Consider the following 27,220-nt stretch of genomic DNA (forward strand, 5'->3'; position numbering starts at 1 on the left):
GCCCAGAGGGGTGCACGCCGCCACGCCCCGCTCTCCCCGCCCTCCCCGCGCTCCACGCGCTCCACGCCCTCCCCGCTCTGCGACTACAAGTCCCATCCTGCCCTGCGCTCGCGCACATTACGCCAGAGCAAGATGGCCGACACGGCGGCCACTGCCGGGGCCGGTGGCTCCGGAACGGTAAGCGCGGGAGGCGCGGGGCCGAAGCCGAGAGAATCTGGGCATTCTGTAATTCCCCCCTAGTGTGGGCAACAACCTCATAGCTAGAAATCCAGCCCCACTCTGAGCTCCAAGTGGAGGAGGGTCTTTCAGGCCGTACATGCCCCCCTCCTTGGGACTTGGCGGCGGCCTCCTGAGTTCGCCGACCTGTGTACTCATTGGCTCCCTTCCTGTTGGGGGTTGGGAACCCGGAACACCTCCTGATTGGCTCGAAGACGCCAGTTTCGCCTTCTTATTGGCCAGCCAAACTTGGGAGGGATTCCCGTTTCAAAATATTTAGCTTTTCTACTTTTCTGTGCTGTTGTCGCTTGCCTTCCACTCCTCAGCGTCGTCTGGTGCTGTTTTAATGTTTCTTGTTAGTGAAATGGTGTGGTGATGGGAGGAACAATAGAGCATTTTCTTCTAAGAGATAGACATGAATTCAATCCCATCATGCATTTTTTTTCAGCTATATATTCTGATAATCTGCTAAAATAGTAAAAATGGATATTTTGTGTTGTTGCAATTTTAAGTTTAGGGTAGCCCCTTGGTACTTGATTACTCAGCTGGCTGAGATTTGTAAGTCTAAACGCCAGAGGTTACCACCTTTCATTAAGCACTGATAAATAAATATTTAGCAAGAGAACTTTTGCTTACCATTGATGATATGTGAACTACTTCATTGCATCCTTGTCCTGTAGGTGAAATTTATTTATTGATTGATTGATTGATTGATTGATTTTAATGGTACTGATTTGCAGAGATCAGGAAGTAAACAGTCCACTAATCCTGCTGATAACTACCATCTGGCCCGGAGGCGAACCCTTCAGGTGGTCGTGAGCTCCTTGTTGACAGAGGCAGGGTTTGAGAGTGCCGAGAAAGCATCTGTGGAAACATTGACAGAGATGTTGCAGAGCTGTAAGTACCAGGAAACAATCGGCCCTCTTCAAGTCAACCAGACATCTTGTTCTGTGTCCTGCAATGTGATGGTGTAAGAGAGGGTTTAGGAATAAGAAGAACACAGTAAAGTGACTTACAGGCTTTAGAATCAGATGGACATGGGTGTAAGTTGTTGCTCTGCCCCTTCATAGCCTGAGCAAGTCGCTAAACCTCCTAAACTTCAATGTCCTTATTTGTCAAATAGGATAATAATTTGTATCTCAAGGAGTTGTGAGTATAAATGAGATGCATATGTAAAACATATGATGTTAGGAATATTGTAAGCTTGTGATGATTTGTAGGTGCTGTTACTGCTGTCTGTTCACTGTGCTCAAAGAAGTTATTGTTTTGTTGCAGAGCTATGATTAATTCCCATGAAATAGATGCTACACACTGCATAATCAAATGCTATAGTATGTGATTCAAAGAGGGACAGTAAAGAAGTTTTATAGAATGGAAAAACACCTTTATTTTTTAGTTATATTTGAGAGGGGGGGTAGGGGCAGAGAGAAAGAGGCAGCCTCCCAAGCAGGCTCCATGTTGTCAGTGGAGAGCCTGACGCAGGGCTCAATCCCACACACGTAGGACCATGACCTGAGCCGACATCAAGGGCCAGATGATTAACCAACTGAGCCACCCAGACACCTCTGGAAAAAAACACTTTTAGAAGGAAACATGTTGGGGCACCTGGGTCGCTCAGTCAGTTAAGCTTCTGACTTCGGCTGAGGTCATGATCTCACGGTTCATGGGTTTGAGCCTCGAGTTGGGCTCTGTTCTGTCAACTTGGAGCCTGGAGCCTGCTTCAGATTCTGTGTCTCCCTCTAACTCTGCCCCTCCCCTGCTTACATTCTGTCTCTCTCTCTCTCTCTCTCTCAAAAATAAGTAAAAACATTAAAATAAGTAAATAAATAAATAAAGGAAACATGTTGAGGTTTAGGAGCCTGGAATGGTCTCACATAGCCTTTTCTGCTTATGCCATGTATTTCCCTGCTTGGGTTTTATTTCGGGTGGGAGGGATGAGGTAGGATGGAATGAGAGATGAGGGTATTTAAGGTGTCTTTTGGGAGATCAACACTTACAAATGTGAGAGAAAAGTTTAGGCAGGAGGAGAAGTTAACCGCAATTCAGGCCAAATAAAGAATTGGTCACCTCACTGGGGAGCTCTGGAGCAATTGTCCCCCATCAGAGTAGGCCACATCAGGCTGAAAAGGCCCTGCCTTTGTACTCAGATCTTGATCAGGCACTCAGTGTGGGCTGCCCCAGGAAGGACGTGGTCTGGGGTGAGGTGGCTCTCTGCAGCTGATGTTTGGAACTTTTAAATACCAAATGTTTTGGTCTTACGACCTCATTAGACTCTTAAATATCGAGGACCTGAGGAGTTTTGTCTACATGGGCTTTATGTAGAGAGATTTTTGCCACATTAGAAAGTAAAATTGAGAAAATTTCGAACGTATACATATGCAGGCCCACATTCCATTATCCCTCAGACCCATGATATCATCATCATAGGCCATATAGCCTCTGGAAAACTACATGAGAAACAAGAGTAAAAAAGTCAAAGAATGTCTTCACTTTATTATAAACATAGTTTTGGCCTGTGGACTTTGGAAAGGATTTTAGGGCTGCCTGGGGATTCCCAGACCACATGTTGAGAACTTTTGTCCTAAAGGAATGGACTAATAGTTCCCAACAGAGAAGAATTCAGTTCTTTTTTTTTTTTTTTTTTTTTTAATGTGTGTTTAATTTTGAGAGCGAGAGAGCGTGAGTGGGAGAGGGGCAAAGAGAGAGAGAGGAAGACACAGAATCCAAAGTAGGCTCCAGGCTCTGAGCCATCAGCACAGAGCCTGACACGGGGCTCAAACTCACGAACCACGAGATCATGACCTGAGCCAAAGTCGGACGCTCAACTGACTGAGCCACCCAGGCGCCCTGAGAATTCAGTTCTTGAAAAGATCTTGGAATTCAGAGTTTAAAGGTCATCATGGTTGAGTCGTTCTTTCTTTTTCTTTTTTTTTTTTTATAATTAAAAAAAATTTTTTTTTTTACGTTTTATTTTTAAGACAGAGAAAGACAGAGCATGAACAGGGGAGGGGCAGAGAGAGAGGGAGACACAGAATCTGAAACAGGCTCCAGGCTCTGAGCCGTCAGCAGAGAGCCCGATGCGGGGCTCGAACCCACGGACCGCGAGATCATGACCTGAGCCAAAGTCGGACGCTTAACCGACCAAGCCACCCAGGCGCCCCGAGGTTCTTCTTTCTAATACCACTGGGCAAGAGGCCTTTTTTTCCTCTCAGAAGAAATGGTTGCCACTGAGAGGGATGAAGCTGAAGTAGCTGTGTTGGAAAAATGTGAATATTGAAACTAAAAGGTCTGAAAAGAGCATAAAAGTCTGCCGCTTCATTCCAAGGAATACCAAGGATAGATGGCTTATGCCGGGGTCTTGCTGAGACTTGGGCACCTCCATGTTGTCAAGAGCTCTGGATATGGAGGGAACTAGAGGGTATTATGCTAAGTGAAGTAAGTCAGTCAGAGAAAGGTAAATATCATATGATTTCACCCATATGTGGAATTTAAGAAACACAACAGATGAATATAGAGGAAGGAAAGGAATAAGATAAAAGATAAAAAATAAGTTAAGAGACTCCAAACTGAGGGTTGCTGGAGGGGAGGTAAGTGGGGGGATGGGCTTAATGGGGAATGGGCATTAAGGAGGACACTTGGTGGGATGAGCACTGGGTGTCATAGGTAAGAGATGAATCACTGAGTTCTACTCCTGAAACCACTACTACTCTAGATGTTAACTAACTTGAATTTAAATTAAAAAAAATAAAGATAAAAGAGCTCTGGATACAAAGTTTTAGGATTCGTGTTAGTATCTGCATCAGGCAGAGTGAGATCTGTGGACCCATCCCTGGAAAAGGGCTTTTCTGTAGGTGAAGTGCAGCACAATTTCAAGAGCTTTGATGGAATTACCCACCCACCTCCAGAGCCCATTTATGGAGCCCAGCTTCATACCTCCCCTTTTCCCTGAAGGACTTTGGTGTAACTCTGTTTGTTTGTTTTTATTTTAAGATTTGATTTTATTTAACTTTTAGTTCTTTCTTTCTTTTTTTTTTTTTTTAGCGCTTCTTTATTTTTGAGAGGGAGAGAGAGGCAGTGCAAGCAGGGGAGGGACAGAGAGGGAGACACAGAATCTGAAGCAGACTCCAGACTCCAAGCTGTCAGCACAGAGCCCAACACGGGGCTCAAACCGCGAGATCATGACCTGAGCCAAAGTGAGATGCCTAAACAGACTGAGCCACCCGGCTGCCCGTTAAGATTTTATTTTTAAATAATCTCTAATCCCAACGTGGGGCTTGAACTTAACCCTGAGATCAAGAGTCGCATACTCTACCAACTAAGCCAGCCAAATGTTCCACTAACTCTTTTTTTTTTTAAGTTTATTTATTTGAGAGAGAGAGAGAGAGAGAGAGAGCGAGCATGGATGGGGGAGAGGAAGAGAGAGAGGGAGACACAGAATCTGAAACTGACTCCAGGCTCCAAGCTGTCAGCGCAGAGCCGGGCATGGGGCTTGAACTCATGAACCTCGAGACATGACCTGAGGCAAAGTCAGAGGCGTAACCAACTGAGCCACCCAGGCACTCCCATAACCATTTTTAAATGAACAATTCAGTGGCATTAAATACATTCACAGCTGTAAATACATGTACAACTGTACAACTGTCAGTACTATCCATTTCTAGAACTTTTTCATCATCTAAACAGAACACTGTATCCATAGCTTTGACTCCACATTCCTCCCTCCCTTGAGCGCCTGGTAACCTCGAATCCGCTTTTCATCTCTGTGGATTTTCTTTTTTCTAGGGACCTCATATTAGTAGAGTCTTAAAATATTTGACTTTCTGTGTCTGACTTATTTCACTTTGCATAACAATTTCAAGGTTTGTCCATGTAGCATGTATCAGAATTTCATTCCTTTTGAAGGCTGAATAATATTCCATTGTATGCATGGACCCCATTTTGCTTAACCATTCATCAGCTGATGAGTAACGGGCTGTTTCCACCTTTTGGCCATTGCAAATACTGCAGTGAACATTGGTGCACAAGTATCTGTTTTCAGTTCACTTGGGTGTATACCCAGGAGTGGAACTGCTGGCTCTTATGATAATTTTGTACTTAATTTCTTGGGAACTGAAAGTAAGATTTTATGCCTTTGATCCTTTCCTAGACATTTCAGAAATTGGGAGGAGCGCCAAGTCCTACTGTGAGCACACAGCCCGGACCCAGCCCACACTGTCAGATATTGTGGTCACGCTGGTCGAGATGGGTGAGTACACCTCCAGTTTCCAATTCTTCAGTGCAACTGAGTTGGAGTTAGGAGAGAAAGAAGAGTCCCCAGGAGTCAGCCACGTCTGCCGAGTGTTCTTGAGTTCCCTCGTGAGTCTCCTGGTTTGCTCTTAGCTTGAGAGAGGGCTCCCTCAAAAGAGGGTTCCTCGGAACCCATTTCACAGATCCCCTTCTTCCCTGTTGGGGGATTCTGCTGGAGCTGCTTTCGAGTGGCCGCAAAGCTCTCAAGCTGGGACTTGAACCTTTTCCACTGCCGTATGACTTCCCCTTCCATGGTCAGTAGCCAGTGGTCTGGGCAGTGATTTTAGCTTTCCTGTGTCTTAGGTTTCAACGTGGACACTCTCCCTGCCTATGCAAAACGGTCTCAGAGGATGGTCATCACTGCCCGTAAGTGCCTGTGAACTGAGGTACTCAGCAAGTGCTCAATTAATAGTCGTGGAATGAATTCATTGAATAGGACGGGGATCGGTTGGTAGCTACTTGCTTGTTACAGGCTCGCTCCCTTCCATTATCTGGGGCTGCCTGCAATATGATCTCTATTTAGATTAACAGGATTAGGGTGCAAAATTCAGTCACCAGAAAAGTAAACCATCTTGGAGGTGTTGCTGTGGTTCTTGTGCTTTAGCTCCAGAAGAGGGCCGTTTGAAAAATGCAAAAGTTCTCATTCTTCCCTAAATCAAGAAAACGATGGCCTATAGGCCTAATGTGGGCCACTGCCTATTTATGTAAATAAAGTTTTATTGGAACACAGCCATGTTTACGTATCATCCATGGTGGCTTTCATGCTATCATGGCAGAGTTAAGCAGTCACAGATTATATGGCTTGCAAAGCTTAAAATATTTACTCTCTATTCCTCATGCAAAAAGTTTGAAGACCTCTGTCTTCACTAAACTGAGTGCCATAAACTGACTTGGGAGTAACTAGTTTGGGCTTGTAGGACCTTAGGGAGAATATACTAGATTTTTTTCAGCACTCTTTTCATGCTGGCACCCTTTTAGAAAGGGCCATTTTCAATCCCCTCTTGCTTCCATTAGCAGACACTGACATACCCTGGCCCAGTGTCTGTCTTTGTTATCTGGGTTCTGTGAAAAGACTGTTCCTAGCCCACCCAACTTCCTTAGTTCCTCAGCATGCTTCCTTATATAGTGCTTATCACAGCCACCCACTCACCTGCCTATGAGGCATGATGGCAGATGGCTGTATGTGGGACTGTCTCCCCACGCAGATCATACAGCAGGGCCGGGCATTGTGGGTGGGGGTGACCTTCTCAGGTCCTCAAGGCGTGAAAGGACTTTTATAGATAGAAATACAAAGTGCCTGCTCTACAAGGAGAACATCGAGGTCCAGCATTTACTTTGAGCAAAGGAGGGACGGGGTAGAGACTCGCGGCCTGGGGCGGAGGAGTAACCGCTTGTGACTCTGTTGCAGCTCCAGTGACCAATCAACCAGTGACCCCCAAGGCCCTCACTGCGGGGCAGAACCGACCCCACCCGCCGCACATCCCCAGCCATTTTCCCGAGTTCCCTGACCCTCACACCTACATCAAAACTCCGGTGAGTGATTTGGCCCCCCTATTGTCAGGGGCCAATGCAGATGCAAAAGTAGTCAGTTCCTCCTGACTGTCAGACTGGAGTCCAAAAGTTTGTTGGCAAAGGGTAGTTCAGAGCTCAGAATGTCCTTCCTCGTTGACAGACAATTTGGCAAAGGAGAATTATGTTCTCCAGCGTTCGAATGTGTTTTCATTTGCCACACTAGCAGTTTCACCTCCCCTTGGGAAGGTGTGGTGTGCCCAGGGGTCTTCACATACTTCTTCTGTCCTCCCCTCCACACCATGCACTAATGCAAATGTGGCCATCATGCAGGCTGTTGGGGCAAGTTCTCCAGAACATCTCTCCACACCTCAGGAATAGACAGCCACCCACCATTGCAACACAGCCATTGTCCTTGACCGGAAGTCTCTATTAGTGTCCTAGGGCTCCCTGCTGTAACAAAGTGCCACAAACTAGGTGGCCTAGGACAATGGAAATACATTGTCTTACGGTTCGAGAGGCTAAAAGTTCAAAATCAAGGTGTCAGCAGGCTCACCTTGTAGGAGAATCCTTCCTTGCCTCTGCCTACCTTTGGGTGGTTTGTGGGCAGTCTGTGGCATTCCTTGACTTGTAGATACATCATTCCAACTGTCTTCACGTGGCATTCTTTTTGGATCTCTCCTCACATGGCCATTTTCTTATAAGGGCACCAGTCACCTTGGATTAGTACCACTGTACTCCAGTATGACCTCACATTAACTGATTACATCTTGCAATGACCCTATTTCCAAATAAGATCATATTCTGAGGTACTGGGGTTAGAACTTCAACAAATCTCTTTTTAGGGGAGAATACCGTTCAACCTACAGCAGTCCCTCACTCTTTTATAGTATATCTCGGTCAGTAAAAATATTAAGTACATATTCCAGTATTTGCTTATTACACAAATATTATAATGTAACACTATACCAAAATAATATACATTAAAAGATTATCTCACCCATATTAAAGGTTCAGGAAATGTATTACCTCTTTTATAATGACAACCATGGGATTGCCTCTGCTTTTTATTTTTTGAAATCTTTAATACTTGGTGGACCAGTAAGTTGGAAGTCTGATTCTTTTTTTTTTTTTTTTAATATTTATTTATTTTTGAGGGGAGGGGTGGGTGACAGAGGATCCGAAGCAGGGTCTGCGCTGAGAGCAGTGAGCCCGATGTGCAGCTCGAGCTCATGAACCATAAGATCATGACCTGAGCCAAAGTCAGACACTCACGCCAACTGAGCCGCCCAGGCCCCCCTGGAGGTCTGATTCTAAAATTAGTTTGTTTTGGTACTTTTATAGCTCTCATGATTGAAAAGGGCACATTACAAAGATATGCAGCATCGTCAGCTGCCCTTAAGAAATCATAAAACTCCTCAGTGCATAGAGCCAGCAGAGGCTCCCTCTTCCCTGAGCCAAACTGCCAGGGACACTGTGGATGTCTTCGGAAGGCTGAGAGGCAGCCCCAGCCCCTTTCTGTCCCAGCTCGGTTCGCAAAAGGCGCTGACATGTAATTCTTCTCTGTTGTAAACTTTCCACTTAGTTTGTTTCTGATGATTAAATCTAAGTCATTTGAAAAAAAAATCATAAAACTAATTTTTTTCATTCTCATCTACAAATTATTTCAAGAATCTCTTTTAAAGCTTCCTATTAAATCTCCAGCTTCTTGAATGTCAAACAGTCATCTTAAAAATAATTGTAAGATCTTAAGGCTCCTGTGGGGGTGTCTCAGTCGGTTAAGCATCTGACTCTTGATTTGGGCTCAGATCATGATCTCGTAGCTTGTGGGTCTGAGCCCCACATCGAGCTCTATGCTGACAGCGCGGAGCCTGCTTGAAATTCTCTCTCTCTCTCTCTCTCTCTCTCTCTCTCTCTCTCTCTCTCCCCAAATAAATAAACACTTAAATAATTGTGGGATCGTGCATTTTAATGTGTTTAACAAGTATGTTCACAATCCACTCAAATTTTTTTTTTTACTTGTTTCTGTGTTTAAGTGTGGACGGGGAACTGCACATATAGGTGAATTAACTTGAATTAACATTGCACTTGAATTAACATTGACAACAGTGGGAATGATTCCAATACCTTTTTTTTTTTAAGTAAACTTTTACTGAAGTATCACAAACATACAGAAAAGCACAAATAATAAATATACAGTTTGGTGAAGTTTTACAAAGTGCACACACATGTTGAACTAGTACCCAGAGCTCAAAAAAAACAAATAAATAAAACCACCAAAAACACCATAGAGGCCAGCTGACTGGCTCAGTCAGTGGAGCAGGTGACCTTTTTTTTTTTTTTAAATGTTTATTCATTTTTGAGAGACAGAGAGACAGAGCACAAGTGGGGAGGGAAGAAGGGCAGAGAGAAAGGAAGACACAGAATCTGAAGCAGGTTCCAGGCTCTGAGCTGTCAGCACAGAGCCTGATGCAGGGCTCGAAATCACGAACCGTGAGATCATGACCTGAGCCGAAGTCGGACACTTAACTGACTGAACCACCCAGGCGCCCCTGGATTTTAGCACTATAAGTTCAAGCCCCATATTAGGTGCAGAGATTGCTTAAAAATAAAATCGTAATAAATAAATAAATAAATAAATAAATAAATAAATAAATAAATAAATAGTAAAAAAAAAAGAAAACCATAAACCATCATTCCAAAAGGCTCCATTCCCCTTCAGTGTTTAGCCCTCAGAGGTAATCTGATTTTTATCACCATAAATTCTTTTTTCTGTTTTTGTGCTTTGTATAAACTATGTATGTGGCTTCTTTCACTCAACATTATGTTTGTGAGATTCCCCTCCCAAGTGCTGAGTGTAGTTGAAATGTATTCAACATATACATAATCTTTCGGTACTTGAGGTAATCCAGGTTGTAGCTTATACAAATGGCACTGCTGTCAACATTCTAGCATTCAGTTAAACCATGGGAAACTGCAATTTTTATAAATCAGCAATGTCAGATACTTGCAATTTTATACATAACGGTTCAACCTATTGCACGTCTTTTCGTGCACATATAGTTGCATTCCATTGAATGTATACTCAGGAGGGAGTGGGAGGGCTGGGTCATCAGGGATACACGTGTTCAGCTTTAGGAGATACTGCCAGGTGGTTCCAACACCTCTTTTATTTTATTTTATTTTATTTTTATTTTTTTAATGTTTATTCATTTTTGAGAGACAGAGACAGAGCATGAGTCGGGGAGGGGCAAAGAGAGAGGGGGACACAGAATCCGAAGCAAGCTCCAGGCTCTGAGCTGTCAGCACAGAGCCCGATGCAGGGCTCGAACTCACGAACTGTGAGATCATGACCTGAGCCGAAGTTGGACGCTTAACCGACTGAGCCACCCAGGCGCCCCTACAACGCCTCTTTTAAAAATCCTCTCTCCATAGCACGAAAAGTAGGTGCTTTTTTGGTCATTATTAAAATGTCAGCTTTTCCGTTACAATTTAAAATGTTTTGGCTAACTTACTCTGATGGGATCTCGGTCATTTTTCACTGTGTAATGTGATTGCCAAAGAGCTCGTAATTAGGAGCGGGAGGAGTGTCAGCCCACCATTTTCTTGTTCATTTACACTTACATTAATATCCTCAGTGTTTCTTGGAGGGACTCTTTTGGGACAGCGTATCCATTGTGTGAGGTTTGCTTTAAGAAAACAAGGGGATACTGAAGCAGCCACTCACATCCTGTAGGATGTCACCTTCCACCTGTGGGGCTGGGTGCTCCCTGTCAGGGCTTCCCTGGGGGGATTACCCTTCCTTCAGGATGACGTCTCCTATGCCTTATGTCACAGCAGCTAAGTGAAGGTCAAGGGGCAATCACTATAGTAAATGTTCATATGTTTCTAATTTAAAAAAAAAAAAAAATTTTTTTTAACGTTTTATTTATTTTTGAGACAGAGAGAGACAGAGCATGAACAGGGGAGGGTCAGAGAGAGGGAGACACAGAATCCGAAACAGGCTCCAGGCTCCGAGCTGTCAGCACAGAGCCCGACGCGGGGCTCGAACTCACGGACCGCGAGATCGTGACCTGAGCCGAAGTCGGCATATGTTTCTAATTTTTAAACTTCAAAATAAATTAGCGATAGTTTCATCATTTTCGTTCTGCCCCTCCACTGCCCCTGGTGAGGGGTCTCGGCTCTCATTGACATCATTGGGTCATTGTAAGGGTGGAAGGACATAGCAGCAGCAAGGGTGGTCCATCGATACTAATCTAGTGTCTTTGCTGTTCTCTTTATAGACGTACCGCGAGCCCGTGTCAGACTACCAGGTCCTACGGGAGAAGGCTGCGTCCCAGAGACGAGACGTGGAGCGGGCACTCACCCGTTTTATGGCAAAGACAGGCGAGACCCAGAGTCTCTTCAAAGACGACGTCAGCACATTTCCATGTGAGAGTCTCCCCTCTGTGGACCCTGTCTTGTCACTTGAAATAATCACACCATCTTCCTTTTCTCTTGGCATGGTAGGAAGAAATGAAGGCTCTGGCTTTGTCTTAGGTGCTCCTTGTTCTTTGCACTTCTGGTTCCTTCTCCCAGGTCTTCAGGGCCTGTCCCTAACTGATAAAAGCAAAATGTTACGGCCTCTGTTGGGATCACCTGCTTGAGGTTGAGTTTAAGCTACCTCGAGGATGACTCTGAGCCCCAGGTATCAGAGAGACTCATACAGTAGAAGCAACAGCCCTTGTAGTAGAAGGGACATTGGCATCGGGAGTGGGGCACTTACAGAACCTCCCCCAGTCTTTGCCCTTCATGTCCCTGCAGTTCTCATCTCCGCACGGTCATGACACCGTGTGCCCACTTTACTTCATCTCCACAGGCTTCGCTTTTCTCAGAGGTGAACAGAGAGATTGGTTTGGGCGACTGGTTCGGTTAGTCCTATTGAGCCCTATTGAGTGCTCGCTGCCTGCCTGGCCCTCGAGTACTAGCCGCCAACAGTTCATAAGGGCCAGACGCTGCGCCAGTCATCTCTCTTATATTGTCTCATTAAATCCTCTCGTGAGCCAACCTATGAGTTCAGAACTGTTGTCCCCACCATCGTAGGAAGCTGAGGCCTATAGAGAAAAGAAATGAGGTCATCTGCCCCAAGTCACACAGCTGGTAGATAGAATTCAACCTAGCTCTTTTGGACCACAGGACCTCACGTCTGAGCCGTAGCCAAAATAATCTTAGAGTGTCTTCTGCTAATCACATTCTGCCATAGAAGTACACATAGGTGGTTTCTTTTCTTTTTTTTTTTTTTATTAAAAATTTCTTTTCATCAATGCTTTTTGGAAGAACTGGAATGCTCGCTTACTGTTAGCTCAGTGGATATACTTACATGCAGAGAGTTCTCAAGTCCAGTATTTGGACTTGAGTCCTTTACGGTGAAGAGATCGATATCCCTGCCCAGATACGAGGCTTAGCGGGGCTAACTGACCTGGGGTATAAGATCACTAAGCTGGTGCTTTGCTCAGATGCAGCCCCATTTCTGTCTGAGTCTGGTTCTATTGGTAAAAGTGGGCTCCGAGGTCATATTGCCCGAGTTGAGATGTCGCTCTGCCCCTCTCTGTGTGCTCGAGGAGGTCGCTTTTCCGTGCCTCAGGTTCCTCCTCATCTGTGAAACGGGGCTGGCAATTGTACTCAATAGGGTGGAGGCGAGGATTAAAGATAACGTGTAGGACGCGGCATGGCCCGCGCTGAGTGTTTGGAGCACATTAGCCGTTACTGTTACTCGATGCTGTTGGTGGGATTGTCAGGCTCTCGGCCCGCTGTGAGGGCGCCGTGACTGGAATTGTGCCCCCCTTCCGATTTCCCAGTGATCGCTGCCAGGCCTTTCACCATCCCCTACCTGACAGCCCTCCTTCCTTCGGAGCTGGAGATGCAACAGATGGAAGAGACAGATTCCTCGGAGCAGGATGAGCAGACAGACACCGAGAACCTCCCTCTGCACATCAGCACGGTGGGTCCTGCCTTCTACCCACTTCACGGTACCCCCCAAAGTCTCCCGTGCTGCCCTCAGCCTGTCACCCCGGAAGCCTGAGATCAGGCTCGTGATGATCTCTTGCTTGAGAGACAAGTCCATGTCCTGGGGATTCATTCATTCATTCATTCATTCATTCACCAAATATTGAACAAGTGTCTGCTAGCCAGGCACAGTTCCGGGTGCTGGGGAAGTAACAGGAGACAAAATAGACAGCATTTCCTGCCCTCATGTAGCTAAGGAAAAATTATAAATTAGGAGATAGGAAGTAGTACAGTACGAGGGAAGGTCACCTGAGAAGGTGACATCAGAGTGAAGACCTGAAGGGAACAAGGCTTGTACAGATCAGGGAGTAGAGTACTCCTTGTAGAAGGCACAGGATATGCAGAGGCCCTGAGGTGGGAGCTGTTGTGTTGAAGGATAGCAATGCCATCAGGGTGGCATGAACAAAGGGGAGCTCCGGGGGGTGGGGGGGGCCACGCCTTAAAGGCTGTCTTAAACACTAGGCTTTTGCTCAGTAAGGTGGGAGCCATTGGGAATGCTGAGCGGAGGAGGGTCGGCGTCTGGTGTAGGTTTGTTAACAGGGTCAGTCGGGTTGCTATGTTGAGAATAGACTGTGGACGGTAAGGGCAGAAGCAGAGAGACCAGTGAGGAGGCTCCGCAGTAAACGGAAAGGTGGTAGTAGAAGTGAAGATAATGAGACGTGGTCAGATAGATGATTTGGTCAGATTCTAGACTATGTTCAGGGCAGAGCCAAGCGATGGTTTGGGTGTGAGACGTGTGAGAAAGAGAGCCAAAGAGAAATGCAAGGTATTTTGCCTGAACAACAGGAAAGACGGAGTTGCCTTCAGCCAAGATCAGGAAGACCTGGGTGGGACAGGGATGGGGAAAAGGCATGGGTTCTGGTTAAACAGGGGAGCTTTGAGATGCTTGTTAGACAGCCAGGCGGTGATGTCGGGTGGCAAGATGGATATAGGGATTGCCGTGTGGGGAGCTGTTAAGGCTAGAGATGGGAATTTGGGGTCATCAGCGTGTAGATCATGTTTAAAACCATGAGAGCGCCTTGGGTGTGGGTGAGGTGGAAAAGGACAAGAAAAATTGGACTCTGTAAGTATAGACTGTGCCGTCTGTTACGGTAGCCACGCGTCTATTTACATTGAAATTCGGGGTGCCTGGCTGGATCAGTCTGTGGAGTGTGTGACTCTTGATCTCAGAGTTGTGAGCTCGAGCCCCATGTTGGGTATAGAGATTACTTAAAAATAAAATCTAAATAAATAAGTAAACAAAGAAACTTAATGTCAGTGATATAAAACTAAAAATTCAGTTTTTTAGTCACATTGGCCACTTTTCAAATAGTCTCCTGTGGCTAATGGCTAGCATACAGGGCAGTGCAGATGGGAACGTTTATGTCATTGCAGAAAGTTCCACTGGACAGCACTCATATAGACAAGCGTTTCAAGGAATTTTGCTGTAAAGGGAAGGAGAAAAATGGAGTGGTGGCCAAAGGGGAAACATTAAGGAGTCGAGAGAGGTATATTTATTTTTGTTTGTTTCTTTAAGATTAAAGAAACAACAGCATGTCAGTACGCTGACGGGAATGATCTGGTAGAGAGGAAAAGTGGATGCAGGAAAGAAGGAAACATTTTGGAGTGATGTCCTTTGGTAGGTGAGAGGGTAAGGGACCTAGGGGACGAGGCGCGGTGGCAGGGTTGGCCTGGTTACGGGCATTTCGTTTCCAGGGGAGGAGATGAGAGTGCGTGGGCACAGAGACCAAGGCAGGTGAGATGTGGTCCTCCGAGCTTGTGGGTGTTCTCATCTGGTTAGCCATGTGCTGTGCTCTGCACATAAGAGGCTGAGACCCCACTCGTGTTCCTGCATGTTTGCGAGAAAGAGCCAAGTAGAGCCAAAGAAGGGCTAGGAGCTCAAATGCCTTTAAGGCCTGCGGGACCCTGTGGTCAGCCTACCATAGTCACATCCATCCTTTAAGACTGGCCCTGGCTTCGGAGCAAAGGATGCCTTGGCGGTTGTCGTTGGACCAGGCATTCCCCGTGCTCTCTAAGATTCCGTGAGGCCTGTGGCAGCCAGCAGCTCCAGAATGCAGGGGAAAGGTGCCTACGCTCTCTCTGTGATGTGCCGATGGGCCTCCTTGCTTGGACACACGTTTCTTTAATGTTGGATTATTCCTTTCAGAATTAGGGCTGGAAGCCCATGGCTTTACATAAAGCAGAGGAACTTGATATTCTACACTTCTGTCTTGGACTCAGTTAATTTGGTCTGAGATATGGTGATGGGGTCATGGACTCAAATGAGGTTCACCCTAGGAGAAGGAGGAATCTTCTAAGCAGACATCACCATCCTTTTGTAAGTACAAAGCAGTTAAAAGGGCCCGCAGATGTGTTATCTGACCCCCCAGGTCATGACATAGACGAGGTCATGGCAGTGAGTGGACCGGGGCTGAAAGAATGCTGGGAGCTGCCCGTGGACTGCGGGGTGGCCGAGAGGTCAAGTCAGACAGCAAAGACTGGCCTGCCTTCAAATCCAGACCGCACTGCTTTCCAGAGACTGTGACTTTGGTTGCCTTACCTAACGTGAGTCTGTTTCCTCACAAGTTCAAGCAGGAATAGGAACACCTAACTCAGCAATGAACGTCAGGTGTCCAGCAGCTCAGCTCACGGCACTCGCTGCTTCCCTCACCACCTACCCCGCCCCCACTGTTTTAGGCTGTACAAACACTTGCTCTTCTGTTAAAAGTAAATACGTGAATAAGAAGACCCCAAGGAGAGGATTCTAGCAACAGTTTATACACAATCGATTGGACTTGTCAGTGTTACTTTGTTGAACTGGCGCCCATAATCCTATGTTTGAAAACTCACGATGTAGAAAAAAATGTTTGGTAAAAATTTCTTTATGCCATCCGTGTTCCCTGTTCATCCACCCTCTCTCCTACAAAGCTGCCAGTGTCACCAGCCTTGTGTATCCTTCTAGAGACATAGTCTCCTCATTGTTATCAACACAAATAGCAAACCACGAACGGTTTTCCCTTCCTGTTTGCCCTTATCGCTGTATCTCGGTGATCATTCCATTTGTGTACAGCAGGCTGTTTCTTTATGGCTTCACATATTCCATTGAATGGATGTAACCATCGAATTTAACCAGCTCCCTATACACATCTATGTTTTCCGTCAGTAGCGTTTGCAGACATTGTTATAGTGCATTAAATAGCTACTATTGTAAGTTATTCTTTTACGTGTCAAGGGCGGCACTTCCTTCAAAGACTGTTGCCAGGGAGTTGCTTCCTTTAACCTGGTTCTGGTTTTTCCCATCTGCTTGAACATAAAGGGACTGTTCATTTTAAATTAGTGTATAAGAGAATTTTCTTTTCTCGTACGTTTGAACTAGCGGCCTTTTGCCGACGCCAGATACCAGCGTCTCAACTTTTGCTCGTTTACGAACAATGTGCCATTCATTTACTCAACAAGCATTTGCTTAGTGCGGGTGTGTGCCCGATACTGTTGTGGGTGCTTGGGGGACCTCAGCCAACAGAGCAAACAAAACATCTGCCTTTTGGAAGCCCGTGGGTCGGCAGTGGGGCGACAACAATAAATGTAATATATAAATAAATCATTTACTGTATATTAAAGATGAAGCTGCTATTGTCGGCGCAAGGGGACCAAGTAGGGAAAGATCCAGGGTGAAAGATGGAAGTTTCAGTTTTAAATAGCGTGATCAGGGTGGACATCACTGAGAAGGACACATCTGACAGGAGACTTGAAGGAAGTGAGCAAGTGAGCCCTGTAAATATCTGGGGAAGAGTGTTCTGGAAAGGGAGCAGCCAGTGCAAAGGCCCTGAGGAACAACACAGAGGTGAGAGTGGCTGTGGCCGCGGCTGAGGGAGGCAGAGGGAGAGAGGCAGAGGTCAGACCAGGTAGGACCCCGCAGGCAGCTTTAAGAGCTGGTCTTTAATTGGGTGAGACGGGAGTGGTGGGAGGGTGTGCAACAGGCAAGGGACATGTCTGACTTCCCTAGGGATCGCTGACTACGGGGAGGTCAGTTAGGACGCTGCTGCAGTGGTCTTAGAGAAAGAGTGTGGGTCCAGCAGGGCAGCTGCAGTAGAGAGGGTGGTGGCAGTCAGCCTGTACTTTGAAGGTAAGGCCAACAAGTTATCCTAACAGAGTGGATGTGCGGGGAGTCTGAGAAAAGCGAGGATGACTGGAGTTTTGGCTTGAACAACTAGAAGGATGGAGTCGCCATGGAGGACTGTGGGAGGGCCGGAGTTCAGTTTCTGGCACAGAAGTTTGAGGTGCGTCCTTGACACCGGGTGGAGATGTCGAGGGAGCAGGTGGCTACGCCAGCCTGGGGGGTCAGGAGAGCAGCGAGGGCAGAGAGGCCCACGTGGCAGTTGCTGGCGTGGACACGGCGTTGGAAGGCGAGAGGCGCCTCGGTCACCCCCAGGACGTGTGGGGCTCACCGGAGCTCACGTGCTCTGGCCTCCGCGGGCTCCTGAGGGACTCTTCCGCTCCTACCTTTTTTAAGCAAATCTCAGTCAGTTTGGTACTTTCCTTTTATCTACTCCTGTCCCTCCCTATCTCAAGGCTGCCTGTCCCTGAAGGAGGCAAGAAAGTGGCATTTCCAGCTCTACTTGGGAGAAGAGAAGCTGTTGTCCCATGACTCGGGACCCACATCCTGGCCTTGTGAGACAAGTGAGCCACGTGCAGAGGGCCTAGTGGCCTCCACCAGAGGTCCCCAGGGCTGGCTTTTCCACGCCCGTGACTCTCCCCTTCCATCCATATTATCTCAGGAAACACTTTAAGGCAGCGTTGAAGTGAACTTTCAGCAACTTTGAGGATAGAGCGGTTGCAGTAAAGAGAGGACAGTAGCGAAGTAAATCAAGCCGTTCAGAACTTCAGAAAGATTGGGAGCCAAACATCCCAGGCAGGTCTGGTCATGGTCAGACCTTGTGTCCAGCATGAGCTAGGTTGACCTTGGAGCACTCGCTTTCAAGAGAGCCTCCAGAAGGTCCACAGTGGCTCTAGGTCACTTTGTGGTCCCACCAGACCAGGTGTTGGAGAGGGAAAGCTCAGGGACCCTGATTGGAACTGGGTCTTCGGGGAGAACAGAATTGGCGGGACAGTGAGGGGTGAGCAGCCGAACCTAGAAGTGAGTCATTTTCTTCAGGCTCACTAAACCTGGACAGGAGTCCCTGTCCTAGGCCTCCTGCCCCTTGTGGGAAAGCCTGCTGTTCCTTTTATCCAATTGCAGCGTCCTCTACCCTGCTGTCTCCTGACAACAGAATTTCCTGGTTGAGGTCAGGCCCTCTTTTTGCCTCCATTACCTGACAGGAACCTCAGCGGCAGAACCCTTGGCCTATCACCAGGGGGCGCAGCCCCACCAACTTCTTCTGGTCACTTACAGTCTCTCAGGCCTGAGTTCTAGATCATGCCCTCGGTATGGTTGTGTGATTTTTCACCCCCTTCCCCTACAGCCTGTGCTCATTTTAAAGAACTTGGAAAATAGAAGAGCGTATAAATAAGGAAAAAGAGAATCAATCATCCATATTCCTAGAACCAGTTTCAAATGTTTCAACCTATTTTTTCTATGTCTACACACATTACAAATAAAATGTTTTAATTGGGATCACGTTGGATATATGTAAACCTATAAACTTTTCTCCCAGATCGCTTTCCTCAAAAAGCAAACAGCGAAAGACCTGACCCACAGGTCACTGATGGGGATTATCGTTGCTCTTCCCGTGTTGGTTCCTGCATATGCCCTGCTTTGCCTGGGCCGGAACCCTCAGGGCTCAAGAAGTTTCTGGCCTCTGCTGCAATATGATCATTGGTACCTGTTGCAGGTACCAGACATTTGAGAATATGGAGGAAATTGATCATGATTTTCATTCCGTTTGGTCCGGGCGATTCCCTATGCACATGATTTGTTCTGGCCCTGTGTCCTGCAAAGCATCAGGGTCACTTATCTTTGTCTTTATCTCCCCACAGACTGGGTTTCCTCCTTGAACATCTAACTCTTAGCCCCTGACTCCCTGCCAAGACTCTATTCTAACTCATGTCCCTGTCTTCTTGAGAGGCTCAGAGTTTTGTGTTCTGTGCTCCCCTGTGTCCAGGCGGTTGGTCTCGTCTTCCTCTGATAGCCGGCCCCTGCCTGGGCCTCATCTCATCTGGGGCAGGGACAGGTGCATTAGCAAGAAAGTGGTCCCTGGGCTTCTAATTGCTTGACGAAAGGGATGCTAATAGTAGTTCTTACGGTGGGCATGATCTCTTTCCTTATGCCATTGGTATTTTGCTTTATTTCGGCTTTTGCTCAAAGGATGATTCTGGAGCCGAGAAGGAGAACACCTCTGTCCTGCAGCAGAACCCCTCCTTGTCGGGAAGCCGGAATGGGGAGGAGAACATCATCGATAACCCTTATCTGCGACCTGTGAAGAAACCCAAGATTCGCAGGAAGAAGTGAGTTGGAGGCTGGGGTGCAGAGAGGCTTGTCTGGCCAACCGAGGTGGCCTTCTCTCCTCCTTGGCAGGAAAGAGAGGCTCCCCAGCAGGTCTGAAACGTGAGGAAAGCTCCTCTGGCGAGAGGAAATCTTTTCCCTTTTCCTCACCTCACTCATCCCCCCTCCCCCAATGTACCTCTTATTGCAAAGAGGTTGAGCATCCTGCAGCTGAGGGACAAGCCTTCACAGCCCTGGAGCCGTCCCCCTTAGAAGACGCAGGTGGGTCCCCCACCGGGCAGGCTCCATGGATTCTTCTTCTTTCTAGGTCCCTCTCGTGAGCCGAGAAGGAAGCCTTCCTTGTACAGAGACGCGGACACCACTCTCTCGGGGCCGTTAAAGCCACTCAAGGAAGAAGAGAGGGTGGCCTCCTCGAGGTCAAGCCCAGGCAGCCGGACGTGACTGGGCATGATTTTAATAGCAAACTCAATATTAAGATTACCTACTTTCACTGGATATTTGGGTGGAGGAAGACGGGACGGTAATGATCAGCTTCTCCTAATCAACCTGGCCGTACTGTGGGCCGCAGGAACAGCCAGTGACTTCAGTTATTATCACAGGACTTGATTCCTTTGAAACCTGGAAGGCCAGGGAAGGTGGCAGGAGAGAAAGGGTTCTTTGCCTGCTGTGCTTACTGCCAGAAAGACCGCTTGCCTTGTTTGTAGTTCAGGATACCTGGACCCCTCTTACTGACTCACAGATAACTTGTGGCACCAATTTATTGCCCCAGAACCTCAATGTTCTCTCCTCACCTGGGCTCCAAGTGCCCTGCGAGCTGATGGAAGGTGACTTTGTCCTCCCTCAGCCTGTTGGAAACAGGAGGCCCGCTCATCACAGTCTTGATCTGGGGCTGGCAGGAGTCAGGAGGCATGTGCAGGCATGTTAAAGGCAGAGGAGAATAAGGGCAGCACTGACTCTCACCGGCACTTGAACGCTCCCATAAAGCTGGGCAGCACTCTCTCCTGAGAGATTTGTCACTTATTGTCCCTCTGGGGGATGCATGCTTGGGAACTACCAAGCCCTGCCCCATCTCGGGAAAAGAAGTTTTCTCTGACAAGAGCCTAAATCAGTGGCTATATTATACTGTGACTTGTAGAAGAATCACCGATTGTAAACAATAGGAAAGGGATTTGATGGCAGGGGTCGGGGGAGGGTGAGATCTTGAAGGATGGGCCTGGCCGGTGTGCTGGAAGGCTGGCGTGTTCAGAAGGCTGTGGCCCCACCTTATGGTGGAGGTGGGCTCAGAGGAGCCTGCAGGCCAAGCCAGGGTGTTCTTCCAAAAGCAGGTCTGAATCTGTCCAACCTCTTTTCCTCCTGGGGAGAGAAGACTTTATCCTTGATATACCCTACAAACCAAAAAAAAAAAAAATGTTAAGGAAGATGCTGGGCAAGCTGATACCCTTTGGCTGGTCTCCAAAGGAAGAGATTTAAAAATCAAGTCCAAAGAAGAAAAATGCCAGTGACACCTGGAAGTTAACACAGGATGACCAAGGCATTCCCTGGGTTAGTGACCTAAGGTCCATATTGAACTTTCCTTATGCTCCTCTTCCAGAGTAATCTCTCCGTTTTCCATGCTCTTGGTGAATTTGAAAACTTGAACTTGACAGCAGCTACCATGTCCCTCTGGCCTCACTGTAGCCCCAGGCACTCCATCCCTTTGCCTGGAAGGAAAGAGCTGCTTGTTAGTGACTGAAGACGACAGACTAAGGAGACACTTGGGTTCCCCACCTCTGGACCAAGGAAGCGTTTTTCAGGTTTGTAATGGCCTGGAACTCTTCCAGTCAGATTGGGCCTATGCTGAGTCTGTGGTTCGGCTCTTGGCGATTCTTGGGCTGTGGAGTTTAAGTACAGTCCCAGGTATGAGCTGTGGCAGGTACAGGGCTGAAACCTTCCCGGCTTGCTGCCCTCACAGCGCCGCCATCCCAACTAGCATTTCTGCAGTTCCTGTTTTGCCATGACTGTCCAAAACCAACCCCTGCCCAGTGCCTGCCCAGTGCCGTGATGCTGAGGGTGGATGGTGGGTTGGGGCCAGAGCTGCCATTTCTGCTGTAGAGATTTCGGAGTCCGTCATTCTGTTTCGGATGAGAGGTCCTGGGAGATGATTAGACAGCTGGAAACATTGACCCGACTATTATTGTGTAAAAACTGTGCATAATTCTCAATGTGTATTTATAAATTTCTATTTTTTATAACTTTGGGAGACTTCTTGGAGGGAAAAAGTAGTAAGCAGAGCCAGATTAAGAATGTGATTTATGAGCTCTAAAGGTCATAAAGAAAAGGTCCTAATAAAAACTTTGCAAATGAAACAGAATGATATACTTTGAACTTAATCTGTATTCAGAAGTTCCAGCAATGAGTAAGACTGTAGACAGATAAGGTTTAGTCCTTCTGTTGAACTAAGTACCCCTGGGAACTATATAAAACTTCTATTTGGGGAATTTTCAAATACAGAATGAGGAAAGTATATATGTTTTCCCTGAATATCCTTCACCCAGCATCAACACTTACTGACATCTTTTCAGTTCTGTTTCATCTATCTCTCCCACTTGTTTTTCCTTTATTTTTTCTTTCTGGAGTTTTTTTTTTTAAAGCAAACCCAAGACCTATGTCATTTAGGTCATCATGAATCTCACTCTGATGGACCTTTTTTCTTTCTATTTTTAAAATTAGAGATTCACAGGGTGTTGGCAAAAACAAAAATGTTCAGGGGCACCTGCATGGCTCAGTTGGTTAAGCATCTGACTTGGGCTCAGGTCATGATCTCCCGGTTTGTGAGTTTAAGCCCTGCATTGGGCTCTCTGCTGTCAGCTCAAAGCCCGCTTCAGATCCTCTGTCTCCCTCTCTCTCTGCCCCCCTCCCCTGTCTCTGTGTCAAAAACAAGCAAACAAACAAAAATGTTCAGGGAGGTTCCATGTACCCTTTGCCCAGTTCCCCCCAGCGGTAGCATCTTGTATAACAAGTGCAGATTCAAACCCAGGAGATTGGCATTGGTACAACCCACAGAGCTTATTCGGATTTCATCTTGTCCTGTGTGTGTGTGTGTGTGTGTGTGTGTGTGTGTGTGCGCAGTTCTGTGCAGGTTGGTTATGTGTGGATTCACGTTAACAATCACCACAATCAAGATGCAGAACATTTCTGTCAACACCACTACTCCCATTTTGCTGCTTCTCCATAACCGCATCCACCTCTCCCCCATCCCAAACTCCTGGTGGCTGCTCTTCTGTTCATCTTTATAATTTTATATAAAGATTATTAATATATAAATGGGGGCACCTGGCTGGCTCAGTCAGAGCATGCAATTCTTGATCTCAGGGGTCGTGAGTTCAAGCCCCACGTTCGGCATAGAGTTTACTGGGGAAAAAAAAGATTGTTAATATAAATGGAATCATAAAGTTAATAGCCTTTTAATTTCACTCAGCATGTAAGATAGCCATCCAAGGTTGTGTGTTTCAGTAGTTCCTTTGGTTTTATTGCTGAATCATACTTCCTGGTGTGGATATACCACAGTCTGTTTAACCATTCACACTTTGAGGAACATTGAGACCTGTGTCCAGTTTGGGCCTATTATGAATAAAGCAGCTAAGCACATTTGTGTATAGGTTTTTAGGTAAACATAAGTTTTGTTTCTCTGCAATAAACATCCAAGAATGCAATTGCTGGGCCCTGTGGTAACGGCACACTTAACGTGAAGAACTGAAACTCTTTCCCAGAGTAGCTGTACTGTTCTGCATTCCTCCTAGCAGTGTATGAGTGATCCAATTTCCACATCCTCACCAATATTTGGTGTTACACTTTTTAGTTACTTTAGCCCTTCTGATAGGTGTGTAGTAATATCTCACTGTGACCTTAATTTGTATTTTTCTAATGGCTAGATGTGCTTATTTCCTAGCTGGTGGAATCTGGGTTTTTTTTGTTTGTTTGTTTTAATGTTTATTTATTTTTGAGACAGAGACAGAGTGCAAGTGGGGGAGGGTCAGAGAGAGAGGGAGACACAGAATCTGAAACAGGCTCCAGGCTCTGAGCTGTCAGCCCAGAGCCCAATGTGGGGCTTGAACCCACAAACCGTGAGATCATGACCTGAGCCAAAGTCGGCCACTTAACCGGCTGAGCCACCCAGGCGCCTCCTAGCTGGTGGAATCCATTTGAGTCTTTTGCCTGTTGAATTTGAACTATCTCATTGGATTGTTTCTTTGTTTTGAGATTTCCTCATTCTAGATACAAGAACTTTGTCAGATGTGTGGTTTGCAAACACTTTGCCACTCCACAGCTTGCCTTTGTGTCCTCTCCACAGGCTCTTCAGCAAAGCACAGAGTTTTTAATTTTGAAGACCAATTTATCAGTGTTTTCCTTTATGGGCATTTTTAGTTTTTTGTATAAAAAGGTTTTAGGTTTTAGGCATATCGAGTTTTTCAGGTCTAAAATCTATTCACCAAAGCCCTAGCTCCCAAAAATCTTTCTCTATTTTTTGTAACGTGTTTATAGATTTATGTTTTACATTTTAGTTCTTGATCTATTTTGAGTATATTTTTATCTAAGATGTGAGGTTTAGGGCCACCTGACTGGTTCAGTCGGTGAACCATGCACCTCTTGATCTTGAGGTTGTGGGTTTGAGTTCCATGTTGGGTGCAGAGATTATTAAAAAAAAAAAAAAAAAACTTAAAAAAATTTAAAATATTTAAATAATATTAAATAATATTAAATATTTATATTTTTTAAAGATATGTGTATTTATTTTATATATTATATTCATTTGTAAATTTATATTTAAATAATATTAAAATGTTAATATTTAAACAAATTATAAATGTTAATATAAAATATATGCATAAATATTTAAATTTAAATATAATTTTATGAATATTTATATTTATATATTTATAAACTTGTATTTATATTTAAATACTAAAATATTAAAGTATTAAATGATAAAAATAATATTTTTTACATCTTTAAAGAATGAACTCAAACCCTTCATATCTTTTTTTTTTTAAGATATGAAGTTTGAGTTCATTATTTCACCTATAAATGTCCAATTGACCCAGCACCTTTTGTTTAAAAGCTACTTTCTTTCATTGAATTAATTACATTTATACCTTTGTCAAAAATTAGTTTTTTTGTGTGGGTTGGTAGACTTTTATTTAAAAAAATTTTTTTTTTAATGTTTATTTTTGAGAAAGGGAGCGTGAGCGGGGAGGGGCAGAGAGAGAGGAAGACACAGAATCCGAAGCAGGCCCCAGGCTCCAAGCTGTCAGCACAGAGCCTGACGGGAGTCTCAAACCCACGAGCTATGAGATAATGGCCTGAAGTCAGATGCTTAACCAACTGAGCCACCCAGGTGCCCTGATAGACTTTTTTAATTTATTTGTTTTTATTTTTGTTTTTTGTATTTTATTTATTTTAGAGAGAAAGAAACAGAGTGCAAGCAGGGAAGGGGCAGAAAGAAAGGGAGACAGAATCTGAAGCAGGCTTCAAACTGTCAGCATAAAGCCTGATGTGGGACTTGAACTCACCGCAAGATCATGACCCAAGCCAAAGTTGGATGCTTAACCAACTGAGCCACCCAGGCACCCCAAACTTTTTTTAAAACATAATTACCATGTCCATATCATTCTTAACAAATGAACAGTGATTTCATTATTTCATTTGAGTTCATATTCAAATTTTTCCGGTTGTCTAAAAAATGTTTGTTTGTTTTTAATAGTTGGCTTGCTTGACTCAAGATCAAAATAAGGGGTGCCTGGGTGGCTCAGTCAGTTAAGCATCAGACTTCAGCTCAGGTCATGATCTCACGGTTCGTGCGTTCGAGCCCCACGTCAGGCTCTGGGCTGACAGCTCGGAGCCTGGGGCCTGCTTCAGATTCTGTGTCTCCCTCTCTCTCTCTGACCTTCCCCTACTTGCACTGTCTCTCTCTCTCAAAAATAAATAACATTAAAAAAAATCAAAATAAGATCCACATACTGCACTTGGTTTTCTCATCTGTCTCTTTTTTATGTTTATTTATTTTTTGAGAGACAGAGTGTGAGTGGGGGAGGGGCAGAGGGAGAGAGGGAGACACAGAATCCGAAGCAGGCTCCAAGCAGGTTCCAAGCTGTCAGCGACGAGCTGGAACGATGTGGGGCTCGAACTCACAAGCTGTAAGATCATGACCTGAGCCGAAGTCAGACGCTTGACTGACTGAGCCACCCAGGCACCTCAGGTTTTCTCGTCTCTTAAGTATACACCAGTCCCTCGACTGTTCACTGAGAAGTATGCCCCTTCCTCGACCCCGCCTCCATCAGCAGCCCCAGTCTAGGCGGGGGCAGGGACACTCAGCAGACCCCTTGTCTTTGTTTCTGACTAAGGGGTAGTTACATAGTGAGCAGTGAAAACAGAAACCAGTAACAACATGGCCTGGCCTCGGGGAACAAGCGTAAAAGAACAGACAGACTTAAGCTTCGTTTTTCTAGAATCATAGAGTTGCTCTAAGAGGCCATGTGACTCAGTAGAACAAACCTTGCTGACCTTTGTATTTATGGCCCCCTCAACTTGCCAGCTGTGAAATCTTGGGCAAATCACTAAACTACAAAACCAGTTTCTATAAAATGGGATAATTATGATACCTTGTCAGGAAGGTGTAATGAGAATGTCTGTAACTGTGGCTTATAAATGACACTATTATTCCATTGCCAGACCTTTCCTTTTTCTGTTGCTTTAAAAATTATGCATAAAAACTGATACTGGGGCGCCTGGGTGGCTCAGTCGGTTAAGCATCTGACTTCAGCCCAGGTCATGGTCGCGCGGTTCATGAGTTTGAGCCCTGTGTCCGGCTCTTGGCTGACAGCTCAGAGCCTGGAGCCTGCTTTGGATTCTGTGTGTTCCTTTCTCTCTGCCCCTGCCCTGCTCATGCTCTGTCTCTCTCAAAAATAAACAAACATTAAAAAAATTAAAAAACATACTAACTGGGATCCTAACTCTTGCCGATCACTGTTTTACACGTATTGACTCATTTACTCCTCACCGTTACCTCAATAGCAGATTTTCTTACCGTCTACATTTTCAGGTGGGGACATGGAGGTCCAGGGAGGTCGGTGACAATGCAGTCCACATGGCTGCTGAGTCACAAAGCTGCAGTCTGTGCCCAGCATTCTCCTCCCAAGCTCATGCTTTTTACCTTTCGCTCTTGCTTCTTGACCCTACACGCCTCTGTTCCTCAAATGCATTGAGCACCACTTTGTACGAAGCGATCCCCCACCGCACACCCACACCGTTGTTGGCCTGCGGGTGGGGGGAGGAGGGAGCTAGAAACAACCAGTGGCAGAGAGGGTGACAGTGAGGCAGTCTGAGGCTGCTAATCACTGCTCTTGTCCATTCCTTGATGAATAGACCAAGGGCCAAAAACATTTATGAAGGATTTTGAGCAGTTTATGAATAGATAGATCTGTAACAGATTATTAAGGAGACTTAAGGATGCCCTGGCACGAGGAGAACGAGGATCTTAGGCAAGGGGAAGTGCCTGTGGCACCTTTCACGGCCCTGATCAAACTTTTGGTGTGATCTAAGGTGGTATTTCTACTGGATTAAATGATGTGTTCCAATAGGAGTTGGGCTGCTCTTAAAAAAAAATCCGCAACTATAGTGGTGTAAGACAGAAAAGTATGCCTTCTATGAAAGCCTGAGTAGGTGGGTGCAGGCTGGCTTGATGGCCTGATGGTATCGTGTCCTTCTGTC

General features: G+C 45.8%; 1 protein-coding gene across 4 annotated transcripts; it reads left to right on the forward strand.

Moving 5' to 3' along the window:
- The first annotated feature begins 45 nt into the window (after positions 1 to 45).
- TAF8 (TATA-box binding protein associated factor 8) lies at positions 46 to 21,824 on the forward strand. 4 transcript variants are annotated; one of them, XM_058733930.1, is made up of 9 exons: positions 46 to 177; positions 957 to 1,113; positions 5,363 to 5,461; positions 5,806 to 5,868; positions 6,911 to 7,035; positions 11,295 to 11,442; positions 12,849 to 12,991; positions 19,337 to 19,476; positions 19,782 to 21,824. In XM_058733930.1, the coding sequence occupies exons 1-9, from the start codon at positions 133 to 135 to the stop codon at positions 19,792 to 19,794; spliced, it is 933 nt and encodes a 310-aa protein (XP_058589913.1). In that variant the 5' UTR covers positions 46 to 132; the 3' UTR covers positions 19,795 to 21,824. The 4 variants fall into 4 exon arrangements, with proteins under 4 accessions (XP_058589913.1, XP_058589915.1, XP_058589914.1 ...); XM_058733932.1 differs by lacking the exons at positions 19,337 to 19,476; positions 19,782 to 21,824 and adding exons at positions 14,573 to 14,674; positions 15,203 to 18,646; XM_058733931.1 differs by lacking the exons at positions 19,337 to 19,476; positions 19,782 to 21,824 and adding an exon at positions 14,573 to 18,646.
- Positions 21,825 to 27,220: the final 5,396 nt, after the last annotated feature.

Source organism: Neofelis nebulosa, chromosome 6, assembly GCF_028018385.1.
Source record: "Neofelis nebulosa isolate mNeoNeb1 chromosome 6, mNeoNeb1.pri, whole genome shotgun sequence".
Lineage (NCBI taxonomy): Eukaryota > Metazoa > Chordata > Mammalia > Carnivora > Felidae > Neofelis > Neofelis nebulosa.